Source organism: Oncorhynchus keta, chromosome 20, assembly GCF_023373465.1.
Source record: "Oncorhynchus keta strain PuntledgeMale-10-30-2019 chromosome 20, Oket_V2, whole genome shotgun sequence".
NCBI classification, from domain to species: Eukaryota; Metazoa; Chordata; class Actinopteri; order Salmoniformes; family Salmonidae; genus Oncorhynchus; species Oncorhynchus keta.
In genome coordinates, this window is record NC_068440.1 from 22,068,533 (window position 1) to 22,082,206 (window position 13,674).

The 13,674-nt window shown below is 45.0% G+C and overlaps 2 protein-coding genes across 4 annotated transcripts; one reads left to right on the top strand and one right to left on the bottom strand.

The window, feature by feature from the left end:
- The first annotated feature begins 5 nt into the window (after positions 1 to 5).
- On the top strand, positions 6 to 7,340 carry zcchc17 (zinc finger, CCHC domain containing 17). Of its 2 annotated transcripts, none has more exons than XM_035763941.2 (7): positions 6 to 199; positions 1,081 to 1,253; positions 1,923 to 2,023; positions 2,124 to 2,215; positions 2,308 to 2,408; positions 4,224 to 4,414; positions 5,247 to 7,340. In XM_035763941.2, exons 2-7 carry the CDS (start codon positions 1,115 to 1,117, stop codon positions 5,403 to 5,405), a joined length of 783 nt encoding a protein of 260 aa, XP_035619834.1. In that variant the 5' UTR covers positions 6 to 199; positions 1,081 to 1,114; the 3' UTR covers positions 5,406 to 7,340. The 2 variants fall into 2 exon arrangements, with proteins under 2 accessions (XP_035619834.1, XP_035619835.1); XM_035763942.2 differs by lacking the exon at positions 6 to 199 and adding an exon at positions 697 to 855.
- A 914-nt stretch (positions 7,341 to 8,254) lies between these two features.
- fabp3 (fatty acid binding protein 3, muscle and heart) lies at positions 8,255 to 12,285 on the bottom strand. 2 transcript variants are annotated; one of them, XM_035763947.2, is made up of 4 exons: positions 12,109 to 12,285; positions 9,673 to 9,845; positions 8,622 to 8,723; positions 8,255 to 8,506 (listed from the first exon to the last, which is right to left on the bottom strand). In XM_035763947.2, the coding sequence occupies exons 1-4, from the start codon at positions 12,179 to 12,181 to the stop codon at positions 8,453 to 8,455; spliced, it is 402 nt and encodes a 133-aa protein (XP_035619840.1). In that variant the 5' UTR covers positions 12,182 to 12,285; the 3' UTR covers positions 8,255 to 8,452. The 2 variants fall into 2 exon arrangements, with proteins under 2 accessions (XP_035619840.1, XP_035619839.1); XM_035763946.2 differs by lacking the exon at positions 12,109 to 12,285 and adding an exon at positions 11,392 to 11,539.
- Positions 12,286 to 13,674: the final 1,389 nt, after the last annotated feature.

A 13,674-nucleotide genomic window follows, 5' to 3' on the forward strand; every position in this document is an offset into this window, starting at 1 on the left:
ATTAACTTCTTTCTACAAACCGCTTTCGACACAAGTACGAAGTGAAGAGCGGTCTGAGGTACTTCCGGTTCTCAGGGCGATTGATTGGGTCGCAGCTCCTCTGTTAACGTTGATTGGTTATCATTGTTGTTAACCATGGCCCGTGAACCGGAAGAAAACATCTGAAACAGACTACAAAAATAAATACTCGGCACACAAGGTAGCTATAATATATATTAGTGTTTATATAAACGTGTGTAGGTTACGTTTTAAGATTTGATTGCTACATATCTCCCTATAAGAAGTGTACATACGTATATTTGCCCCTAAGGTAGGGCAAGCTAACAACGCCAAGGCTACTAGCCATAGGCTATATAAACTCGTTAGCCTAGCTAGCCAGCCCATCAATCTAGTGCTTTAAAACAGGAAAAGGTAAAACGGCTAAATTTTGAATCAGTTTGTCACCCTCCGCAACATACTGCTTGTTGGCAAAGTTACTCAGGTTGCTTACAGTAGCTAGTTGACCCCACATCCAGCCATGTATTCTATACTGTATGTATAGCTATTTAACATGTTGCCTAGTCAGACACTGTTCCAGCTGGCTGATAAACAATCATTGATTGAGACAAGTGGATGTCCACCCCAAAGTGCTACACGTCATGATGACACTCGTCAGTCTCGATCAATGAGATAATATTTGAAATAGACAAGATGGCGGCGTACACATTGTTGGATTACATCATGGAGCAAAACAATGATTACATTTAATAACAGAGCATTTTCTCAATTCAAACGAACCCCCTGCAACTAGACATGGATGTTTAAAAGACTTGGTGTCTTCCAAGTCAGGATTTGATAAATTATCGCCAAGTTAAGGTTGGTAGAAAATTCTGTGCTAGCTAGTTAGATCAGGGATTCCTCTTAACAAGGCATTACGAAGGAGGAAGGGTACACAGTTTCAAAGCAGAGTGCCAAAATACATAACCAGGCGTATTCAGTGGAGTGCAACATTACAGAATGTTTAGATTGAGGTGTTGCACCTAGTCTTTACATGATGATCATCTCCTTACCTAACCCAGTTGTCCTTCTGTGTGTCTGCAGGGAGAGAGTTATACTGTGAGTCGCCATCATCATCATGGCAGACTTTGACCATGACCAGCAGGAGCCTGCAGGACTAGATGGCTTGCCAGCCATGTACAGTATTGTGAAGGGAGAGGTGGCTTCTGTACAGACCTACGGAGCCTTCATCAAGATTCCTGGCTACAGGAAGCAGGGTAGGCTTAAGGCATCAGCATGCTTCAGTTCGGCTGGCGCCTTGAACGAGTGTGCTCTCTTGCTCCCTTAAAATAATAAAAAGCTTGGAAAACGAGAAAAAAGCGGCAATAGTACTTGTTTGTCCATTTTGAGACGCTGTAGCCAGTATACTTTCTCAAGTCAGAATTAATCTAATATAACTCAAATAATCTGTCATTCATTTGGAGATCTTAGTCATGCAATTTTACATCTAATTAATGGTTGGTGCATTATTTTTCCCCCAAAAATGTGCATGAAAACCTGTTGTCTCTCATTGAATGACAACAAGGACTTTATTGAAGAGTTCCTACTGTTGACCAATCACTGACGAAGCGGTGTAGACTTTGGCTCCCGAACTTCGGCGGGCCTCGAGAAAAAACCCTTACCCAAGGCCAAGATGAACAGAAACGTCACAAAATGTCGCCATGATATATGCACAAACTCTTCCTAATTGTTTCGGCTGGGAAGCATGCGGACACCTTTGGGCATCTTTCACTTTACAATATCTTTGACTTCATGATCTCTTTCTGATTTATATTATCTTTGTCTGTTTTGAGTATTACGGTTTCTTCTGAGGCACTACTCTTTCTCCTCACTTTCTACCTCTTCCCTCTATCTCTCCCACTTTATCTATTCTCACTCTCTCTCAGGGTTGGTTCATATCAGTGAGTTGTCAGCCTGTAGGGTTGAGAATGTTGCAGAAGTCGTTGACGTGGGAGAGCAGGTGTGGATCAAGGTCATCGGGAGAGAGGTAACATGCAGACACATACACGTAAATAAACTCCATCTCTCCCTAATAAGCAAATGGTTCCGAACATGGCCTTACCTCTCCCTCCCTCCATCTTTCTCAGATGCGTGATGACAAGGTGAAGCTCTCCTTCTCAATGAAAGCTGTCAATCAAGGAACAGGCAAAGACCTGGACCCCAACAATGTCATAGCAGAGTATGTTTTTGTGTCCAACTGGGTGCACTGATACGATGCTTGGCTACTGCTGCTTTTTTCAAGTGTGTGTGTGTGTGTGTGTGAGTGTGTAGGCAGGACGAGCGGAGGCGTAGACAGTTCAAAGATGGTACAGGACGGAGGATCACATTGGAGGCTGTACTCAACACCACCTGCAAGAAGTGTGGCTGCAAAGGTACAGCCACATGAACACTAGGGGGGTTGAAATATTTTCACTATTCCAATAGTATCATGAATTTCTTGGATATTTAAAACCTGCACGCACTATAGCTGCAGCTGTGAGCGAACAGACTGAGGAAGAGGGAGAGATGCCAAGGAAACTCAGCTACAGCCATGACTTGCTAACTTGTAGCAGCTACAATATTATTTATCATGTTATTTATCATCCCATTTAAGTGCCTGTCTTGACTGGAGTAGCCTAGAGACGCTAGCTAGCTAAGCTAATTGATGCCACATGCTGCGCTTTCTCCTCAACCCCATTCAGATAAAACAGCCTACCTGTTGGTTTCTCATTGTAGCCTACTCCTTCTCATTGAAAAGTTTGGGGTTGTCACATGTGTATTTTAAATGTAAAAAAAGCCTTTTCAGTGTTATAATAGGCCTTTAATAAAATGTTATCACAAAAATGAATACTCACAAGTATTCAAATAGTAATGTCCGTTCGGACATTCAAATAACCATTCATATCCCTAATGAACACATTCTCTAGACAAACGGATTCAACTAATCCTGAAGACCTTCAATCAAACCTTGAATTATGTGTGTTTGGAACTGGACTGGAACAAAAGCCTCTAAACACGGCCCCTGTTGTTTACCTCCATCCTAATGTAGCATATGATCTCGCTCTCTCTCTCTTTCTTTCTCTCTGGTCTCTTTGCCAAGGATTGTTTTTCTCTCAGGTCTCTTTGCTAAGGACTGTTTCTCATGTCACTTTGCTCAGGACTTTCTCATGTCACTTTGCTCAGGACTGTTTCTCATGTCACTTTGCTCAGGACTGTTTCTCATGTCACTTTGCTCAGGACTGTTTCTCATGTCACTTTGCTCAGGACTTTCTCATGTCACTTTGCTCAGGACTGTTTCTCTCAGGACACTTTGCTAAGGACTGTTTCTCTCTTTCTCTCAGGTCACTTCGCTAAGGACTGTTTCTCTCTTTCTCTCAGGGCACTTTGCTCAGGACTGTTTCTCTCTTTCTCTCAGGGCACTTTGCTCAGGACTGTTTCTCTCTTTCTCTCAGGGCACTTTGCTCAGGACTGTTTCTCTCTTTCTCTCAGGGCACTTTGCTAAGGACTGTTTCTCTCTTTCTCTCAGGGCACTTTGCTCACGACTGTTTCTCTCAGGACACTTTGCTAAGGACTGTTTCTCTCTTTCTCTCAGGTCACTTCGCTAAGGACTGTTTCTCTCTTTCTCTCAGGTCACTTCGCTAAGGACTGTTTCTCTTTCTCTCAGGTCACTTCGCTAAGGACTGTTTCTCTCTTTCTCTCAGGGCACTTTGCTAAGGACTGTTTCTCTCTTTCTCTCAGGTCACTTCGCTAAGGACTGTTTCTCTCTTTCTCTCAGGGCACTTTGCTAAGGACTGTTTCTCTCTTTCTCTCAGGGCACTTTGCTAAGGACTGTTTCTCTCTTTCTCTCAGGGCACTTTGCTCACGACTGTTTCTCTCAGGACACTTTGCTGAGGACTGTTTCTCTCTTTCTCTCAGGTCACTTCGCTAAGGACTGTTTCTCTCTTTCTCTCAGGTCACTTCGCTAAGGACTGTTTCTCTTCTCTCAGGTCACTTCGCTAAGGACTGTTTCTCTCTTTCTCTCAGGGCACTTTGCTAAGGACTGTTTCTCTCTTTCTCTCAGGTCACTTCGCTAAGGACTGTTTCTCTCTTTCTCTCAGGTCACTTCGCTAAGGACTGTTTCTCTCTTTCTCACAGGTCACTTCGCTAAGGACTGTTTCTCTCTTTCTCTCAGGGCACTTTGCTAAGGACTGTTTCTCTCTTTCTCTCAGGGCACTTCGCTAAGGACTGTTTCTCGGCCCCAGGGCTGCAGTATGATCTGATACCTGAGGAGGGCGATGATGAGCCTCAGCAGCTACAGAAAGAGCCTATCAACCCCAACCTCATCCCACTCGCAGTCCGCAAAACCCAACCTCCACAGGACTCACACAAGAAGAAGAAAAAGGAGAAAAAAGAGAAAAAGGTAAAGACCACAGAGTGACATAGAACTCAAGGTTTTATATTCCTGTCTCCATGGTAAGGATTGATTGGCGCCAGGGGTATTTATCAATAGTCTACAGTGGCTCTTTCTCCCTCTCTCAATTCAAAGGGCTTTATTGTTATGAGAAACGTGTTTACATTGCCAAAGCAAGTGAAATAGATAATAAACAAACAAATATTAACAGTAAACATTACTCAAGTTTTCTTTTTAAATAGACATTTCAAATGTAATTATGGCTATATACAGTGTAATAATGATGTGCAAATAGTTAAATTACAAAAGGGAAAATACACATAAATATGGGTATTTACAATGGTGTTTGTTCTTCCCTGGTTACACTTTTCTTGTGGCAACAGGTCACAAATATTGCTGCTGTGATGGCACACTGTGGTATTTCACCCCATAAATATGGTAGTTTATCAAAATTGGATTTGTTTTGGAATTATTTGTGGGTCTGTGTAATCTGAGGGAAATGTTTGTCTCTAATATGGTCATACATTTGGCAGGAGGTTAGGAAGTGCAGCTCAGTTTCCACCTCATTTTGTGGGCAGTGTGCTCTCTGTTGAGAGCCAGGTCTGCCTACGGCGGTCTGTCTATCTCTCTCTCGTGTGAGGTATTTATCGCTCCTGTAAAATGTAACACTTGGGTTAACACCCCCTGGTGACCATGTCTCTCTGTCCTGAGAGAAGTTGCGTCAGTGACGCATTGCAGAATAACCAACATTTTAAATAGATGATTCATGTAGTGATATAAAACTCTATCAGTTTGATTCTTCTTTGTCTTTCATTGCTTCTCTCTCCTCCCCTTTCCTCAGGAGAAGAAGGGGAAGAAGAAGAGGAAAAGAGAGAGGAAGGAGTCCGAAAGTGACAGCAGCAGCAGTGGACCCAGTCAGGCCAAGAGAGGGCGCCATGACGACAGAGAGGACAGAAAGAAGAAGAAACACAAGAAACACAAGTCCCACAAACACATCTGAGACTGATCTGACGGACTGACACACATACATTGCACTAAACACACACAAATTACACTGTAGACACACATACACACAGTTAAACTGTGGACACGCACATACACAGCGTAGACTTGGTTGGACACACACACAAGTTGACGCAACAGTCAGAAGCCCCTCATAGCCCCTTGCCCCTACCGTCTGACACATGCAGATCGATAGAAACCTGATAGGTGTTAGCAATATGGCAGCTTCCCTGAGCCCATCGGAAAGTTAAGTATATATTGCACCTATCCAGTTCCCTCAGATCTACCTTTCACACTGAAGAGGTTAGTGTTGTTTTCAGGATGACAGTATAGGTGTCTCAGATCCCACAACACCTGGAGTTAACATCTCAGGAACCATATCAAGACGTTGTAATCTGTGCAGGCCTGTGCTGTGTTAGTAATACGTGTATCTGGAACCAATCCACCTGTCCTCACTGGTCAGGTTAAACGCATGACATACACTACATGACCAAAAGTATGTGGACACCTGCTCGTCGAACATCTCATTCCAAAATCATAGGCATTAATGTGGAATTGGTCCTCCCTTTGCTGCTATAACAGCCTCCACCCTTCTGAGAAGACTTTCCACTAGATGTTGGAACATTGCGGAGACTTACTTCCATTCAGCCACAAGAGCATTAGTGAGGTCAGGTACAGATGTTAGATGATTAGGCCTGGCTCACAGACGGCGTTCCAATTCATCCCAAAGGTGTTTGATGGGGTTGAGTTCAGGACTCTGTGCAGGCTATTAAAGTTCTTCTACAACGATGTCGACAAACCATGCTGAAACGGGAAAGGGCCTTCCCCAAACTGTTGCCACAAAGTTGGAAGAACAGAATTGTCTAGATTGTCATTGTATGCTGTAGCGTTAAGATTTCCCTACACTGGAACTAAGGGGCCTAGACCGAACCATAAACTGTCCCAGATCATTAATACTCATCCACCAAACTTTACAGTTGGTACTATGCATTAGGGCAGGTAGCGCTCTTCTGGCATCCGCCAACCCCAGATTTGTCTGTCGGACTTCCAGATGGTGATGCGTGATTCTTCACTCCAGAGAAGGCGTTTCCACTGCTCCAAAGTCCAATGATGGCGAGATTTCCACCACTCTAGCCGACGCTTGGCATTGCGCATGGTGATCTTTGGCCTGTGTGCGACTGCTCAGCCATGGAAACCCATTTCATTAAGCTCCTGACAAACAGTTCTTGTGCTGACGTTGGTTCCAAAGGCAGTTTGGAACTCGATAGTGAGTGTTGCAACCGAGGACAGATGATTTTTACACGCTTCCACACTCTGTGGTCCCGCTCTTCAGTTTAGGCCATTTTACTGCCAATCTTTGTCTATGGAGATTGCATGGCTGTGTGCTCGATTTTATACACCTGTCAGCAAGAGGTGTGGCTGAAGTAGCCGAATCCACTCATTTGAAGGGGTGTCCACATACTTTTGTATATATATATATATATATATATATATAGTGTACATACATCAAAGCAACACACACAGGAAGTGGTAAAGCCGTAAAGAGGAAGTGTATATGTGTTACAGGAGATTCCCCAGAAACATGCCACTTCGATACAGCTATGACCGGAAGTTACTTTTTCGTAGCAGGTTAGGAGAATAAGGTTAGGGTTAGCAAAAATGCTCTCGTAACCTTCTACGAAAAGTCACGGTCATAGCTGTATGGAAGTGCTGTGTTTTTAGGGACTCCCGGTCAAACATACAGGAACCTCATGCTTGCGATATCCTGTTGGTACACGCCCCTTATTGTGTGTGAACACGTGTACTCTGCAACCATGTCATCCAGTACTTGAAGATGTGTGTTTGTGCGCAAAGGAGTTTGTGTAAGTAACATGGTCCATATTCCTGTATGCAAACTATGAGGGTCTTTATTAAAGATTTGAACTGTCAAGTATTTCATGGTCCGTATGGTCACAAAGCGTTCATGAAGCAGAGCTTTGCTCCAGTCTGGCTTGGTAATTTATGGTGATGTTGATTTTGAGTTCATTTGAATGGTTTTGTTAGAGTTGATCATTACGTTGTAGGGTTCATTTGCTCAAACACCAGTCTGTTTGTTCCATGTTGTGGTCATAGCATGTAGGGGTCACTGTGAGGTGTCCTGTACTGCAGGTCCTCTGTCCCTGGTTGGCACCCTGTCTGCAACACATGATACCAATCTACACAATCCAGGAATGCGCCCAAATTAGAACACACACTCATAGCCCAGGGCACACACACACACCTACGCAGCCAGGCACCAATCACAATTTCTGTTCACCTAGGAGGAGCCGATGGTGGCACACACTGAGGTTGGTCTATAATTATTCTCCTCGTGATGCTCTGTGTAAACCTAGTTAAGATGGAAACTTGTCGCTGTTTTGGAACTGCTATAATTGTACCAGAAGTCAACTCCCCCTCACTGAGCTACACAAACGGCCATAACTACTCAGAAATGGGTCAAAGTGGAAAGGCCTTTACTTGGTGTTGTGGCAACACACAAACTGCCTTGATCTGTCTGAGGAGCCATATGCTGTTTCCACACAGAAAGCTCTGATCTCAGCTTGGCACAAAATGGCTGCCGTGCCTCACCCTGATGGGTCCCACTACTGTAAGACGTGATGAGCCATTTGGCACAAAATGGTTGCCACACAACGTTGGTAGATGAGATGACTTTCCTCCAGGCTAGTTGAAAAATTCATGTGGTTTCATGAAACTAGTGTGTAAGTGCAGTACCCAGTGTTATAACCAATGACTTATCTATTATACACAATGGTTTATATACTGTGACTGTTGTCATGGTGAGTGTAATTGACAGAGAAGCACTCGGGATGGTTTTAGAGAAAAAAAAAACATACGTGGAATTTATTCAGTGTTTCATACAGAAGAGAAACTACAAAGAGAAGGACGGGGCAGCAGGGGGAGTCAGGGCTTCGGTCAGAGGTTAGAGGTCGTTGCGGTGGGGGTCGGGTAGGGTTGTTTTTGGGGGCAGGTGTGGCAAAGCATAGTGCCGTCTTTTGGGGAATGTTGTCACTCGGCCTTGACGTAGGAGCGTGTGGAGACGACGTCACCCAGAGTCAGAGTCTGTGGAACAGAGAGGAGAGAATAGTTAGATATACAATATACACAGATTTATACAGTGTGTGTATGTATATGCAGACGCTCCATAAATGTACACAAAAACACACTCAGTACTGACCAGTTCGAGGGCGTTGCCGCTGACTTCACGGACCAGAGTGGTCTCCTTGCCGTCCCACTTCTGCACGTGAACCATCTTACCACCGTCTATCGTTATTAGAGACTAGAGAGAGCGAGAGATATGTTATGAACACACACGTCACATACTATTGACTGGGGAAAACTGGAGAGAGGCGATAAGAAGATACAATCTACTACTAATTAAGTGAGTTTGAGACTGGTGAATGTGTGTAATTGCAGATTAAGAATGGATATGACTGCACTTTCAACAAAGTTAGCCTGCACTATGTGACATGTATGGCCACCTATCGAGAGTTGACTTGAGGTTACTAGACACACACACACAAACAAAAGTAACTATTCCTCAACAATAAGACATTGTGTGTGTGTCTGTTCTCTTTTTCACTCAGATCATGCTTAGCAGCCTCTCTCTCTCTCTCTCTCTCTCTCTCTCTCTCTCTCTCTCTCTCTCTCTCTCTCTCTCAGCACTCTCTCTCTCTCACAGCACTCTCTCAGCACTCTCTCTCTCTCTCTCTCTCAGCTCTCTCTCTCTCTCTCTCTCTCTCAGCTCTCTCTCTCTCTCAGCTCTCTCTCTCAGCTCTCTCTCTCTCTCTCTCTCTCTCTCTCTCTCTCTCTCTCTCTCTCTCTCTCTCTCTCAGCACTCTCTCTCTCTCTCTCTCTCTCTCTCTCTCTCTCTCTCTCAGCACTCTCTCTCTCTCACAGCACTCTCTCAGCACTCTCTCTCTCTCTCTCTCTCTCTCTCTCTCTCAGCACTCTCTCTCTCTCACAGCACTCTCTCAGCACTCTCTCTCTCTCTCTCTCTCTCTCTCTCTCTCTCTCAGCACTCTCTCTCTCACAGCACTCTCTCAGCACTCTCTCTCTCTCTCTCTCTCAGCACTCTCTCTCTCTCTCTCTCTCTCTCTCTCTCTCTCTCTCTCAGCACTCTCTCTCTCTCTCTCTCTCTCTCTCTCTCTCTCTCTCTCTCTCTCTCTCTCTCTCTCTCTCTCTCTCTCTCTCTCTCTCTCTCAGCACTCTTAACCCTGACCTCTTACCTTGACTTTCCTGTCGTCGGCGGTGGTCTCGTCGAACTCCGCTCCTAGTTTGAAGGAGATCTCGGTGTTCTTGAAGGTGCTCTGTGTCTTCAGAGTGACTGTGTCTCCAGCTACCTCGATGATGGTGGTGGGCTTGGTCATACCGCCAACCTGGCGTGTTGCAAAGCCCACACCTGTCAATCAAAAACACATCACAAGTTAACACTTCATCTAGATAAGGACATTATAGCCTACTATCTCATATCACATCTTGATTAGAAAGACTGCTGCTGCTGCTGCCAATACAGCCCCACCCTTACTGTAGATATTCCTTTCAGAAGAAAAAGACAAAGCACGCACCCATGCACGAAAACTCTTTTGGAGTTAATGATGTGTGACTGACTGACTTTTCAAGCCCATAAAAACTCCTTGTGACTATAGGTCCAAAATAAAAAGGTACACACTAAGGGAAGTCTTTACACCAATAAGTGCACTGCATCACTTATTGATCTGTTCTGTTTGTGGAAACTGACTGCTGATTGGACTGATCTAACGGAATCTAATTCCCACTCTTATCACTATTTCCTGTGTTCTTTAAACATTCAGCAAAAGTCATCAGACCCAGCTGTGTGTGATCGGTTCTAGAGTACTTTCCTCCTCCCCTGAACTAAAGTAATGTTTCTGTAGCAGCTGTTTCTGTAGCAGCTGAGTTCATCTCCCAAGGCAAATAGAGACACAGTCACACAATCCATACAACAAACAGCTAGTTTGTGGCACCTGCCTGAGTGATCCGGAGAGTTGGTTGGGGGTCAATACTATGGTGACAAGAGCAGAGGGGTCGAAGCTAATAACCCCAGGGGTCAACGAACAGGTCACACACACACACTATGTTAATATTCAACCCCTCCTCACAACCTCGCCTCAAAAAAGGACCACTCTTTCAGAGAATTTCACCCCCTATGTGTGTGTGTGTGTACACAGCTCAGACTACAACGAGTTTCTCACAGTAGGGGCATTCCCCCCCTCCCCCATTCAAACGGAGAGAGCGAGAGAGACGGCAGCAAGGTTTGTGACCTGTTACCACAAGAAAAGGGCAACCAGTGAAGAACAAACACCACAACCTATATGTTTATTCATTTTCCCTTTTTATTGCCCTATTTGCACAGCGTTACAACACTGAATATATACATAATATATATATATACATAATATGACATTTGAAAGATAAAAACATTTGAAATCTTTTGAATGTGGGGCGGCAGGGTAGCCTAGTGGTTAGAGTGTTGGACTAGTAACCGAAAGGTTGCAAGTTCAAATCCCCGAGCTGACAAGGTACAAATCTGTCATTCTGCCCCTGAACAGGCAGTTAACCCACTATTCCTAGGCCGTCATTGAAAATAAGAATTTCTTCTTAACTGACTTGCCTTGTTAAATAAAGGTTACTTTTTTATTTTTTATTTTAAAAAATGTAGTCTTCACTGTTTCATTTTTAGTTTATTTAACGTATTATCTATTTCACTTGCTTTGGCAATGTAAACATGTTTCCAATGTCCATAAAGCCCTTTGAATTAAATTGAGTCTCCCACTCACCCCCCCCCACCACTAGGTTGGTTGGGAGTCCCATAGGGAGACAATTTGCCCAGCGTCGTCCGGGTTTGGCTGGTGTAAATAAATAAGAACTGACTTGCCTAGTTAAATAAAGGTTCAATAAAAAAACTATTAAAAAATAATAATAATTACCACTATCTCCATGTGGTGAACCACTGTCTTCATCTCCCTCTCTGGCTCTGTTCCTACTTCTCTTCCTATCTTTCATCCAACCTCCCTCACTCTCTCCCTCCTGATATCTCTCTCTCCTTCTGTCCCTTTCCCTCTTCGTTCTCTATTTGTGTGTGTCCAACACACACCCTGTTTTCCCATGCTTAGCATTAATGGCTGCATTATCCGTTTAAACACGCATGCTCTGCTACTTACACACACACACACACACACACACACACACACACACACACACACACACACACACATGCAGCGCCCACACACCAGTGGAGGCTGCTGAGGGGAGGACTGTTCATAATAATGGCTGTAATGGAATAGAATCAAACCATGTGGAAACCATGTGTTTGATTCCACACCATTCTGGCAATTATTATGAGCCATCCTCCCCTTAGCAGCCTCCACTGCCACACACATATATGAGGGCGCACACAGATACACACACCTGCATGTGTGTGTAGTTTTGGGCGTCTATGTGTATTTGTGAGCTCATGTGTGTCACACACTCATGTTCACAAACACACATCAGTACAAAAACACACATGTGGGTGCACACAAGCACACACCTTTAAGTACTCATGAACACTCACACCCTTCTCACAAGTGCACACATGCACCCACAGGGAGGCACACCCCATCCTTTACCATTACCGTTACACTACAAATGCACACGCTGCTCACCCAGAGCCTTCATGTATTCGTCAAAGTTCTTGCTGTCCTTCAGGTTCCATGTGCCTGTGAATGCCTCAGCCATGTTGTTAGCAGTGGTGTGGAGGAATGAGAGAGGGAGTGAGAGAGCAGAAACAGAATGAGAGAGTGAATGAGAGAGAGGGACAGAGAGACTGCTATGCTGCAATCCTACTGGTCGGTTTTATACCGGCTGTTCGTGATGTCATCACTCTGAGCGGGGAGAGGAGGGAAGGGGGAGGGAGGGGAGGTGAGAGGAGACAAAGACACAGACACACAGACAAACAGACAGACAGACAGACAGACAGACAGACAGACAGACAGACAGGAGGGGCAGGGGGATATTAAGGTGTCCAGCAGGAAGAATAAAAGTCAGTCAAAAAAAGAGGAGAGGAGTGGGGGAGGGGAGAGTAGAAGAACATCTTGCTCCAGTCAGAAAGAGAGAGAACGAGGGGGGAAAGAGGGAGGAAGCCAGAGAGGGAGGGGGAAAGAGGGAGGAAGCCAGAGAGGGAGGTGGAAAGAGGGAGGAAGCCAGAGAGGGAGGTGGAAAGAGGGAGGAAGCCAGAGAGGGAGGGGGAAAGAGGGAGGAAGCCAGAGAGGGAGGGGGAAAGAGGGAGGAAGCCAGAGAGGGAGGGGGAAAGAGGGAGGAAGCCAGAGAGGGAGGGGGAAAGAGGGAGGAAGCCAGAGAGGGAGGTGGAAAGAGGGAGGAAGCCAGAGAGGGAGGGGGAAAGAGGGAGGAAGCCAGAGAGGGAGGGGGAAAGAGGGAGGAAGCCAGAGAGGGAGGGGGAAAGAGGGAGGAAGCCAGAGAGGGAGGGGGAAAGAGGGACGAAGACAGAGAGGGAGGGGGAAAGAGGGAGGAAGCGAGAGAGGGAGGGGTTGATGATTGATTTGGTGTGAAGGTCAGGGGGAACGACATGGACATTTTCTCTCTTTCTATTTCTCTCCTGTTTTCTACCTCTTTCTCTCTCGTTCTCTCTCCTCCATCTGACCGTCAACGACCTCACTCTAATTATTCACTCAACAGATAAAGAGACAATGATAGAGAAAGAGTGTGTATGTGTGCGTACACACGGGTGTGTGTGTGTGGTTACCAGCAACAGAGTGACACACTGACCAGGAGTCGGGACTTACCTCCCTAACTCTGTAATGTTAATGACTCTGTAAGGATATACAGTGGATTACAGTTGATAGACAGTGGACGTACAAATGTACAGTATCAGTTTAAATATATCTAAATGCAGAGAGGTGGGGGTTCCTGGTATGGCAGAGGGGTAGAGGATATAGCAGCCGCGAGAGGAATGGGGGACGGAGGGGTGGGAGGTAGATGGCTGAGAGTGGAAGTGGCAAGGGGGGTAGATCCTGGTGATTTATGGGCCTTTGTGAGTCAAACTGGTTTAGTGTATTCAGCAGTGAGGGGTTGTCTGCTACCCGGGGGGCTTTTGGTTTGAGTGGAGTCACTTCCTTTTTTTCTTTTTTTTTAATACAAAGTGTCTTGTTACTTTTAGGCTCTGTGATGCGAGCTAACTATTCAATTATATGAATTTGTTTATTGTGCAAAAA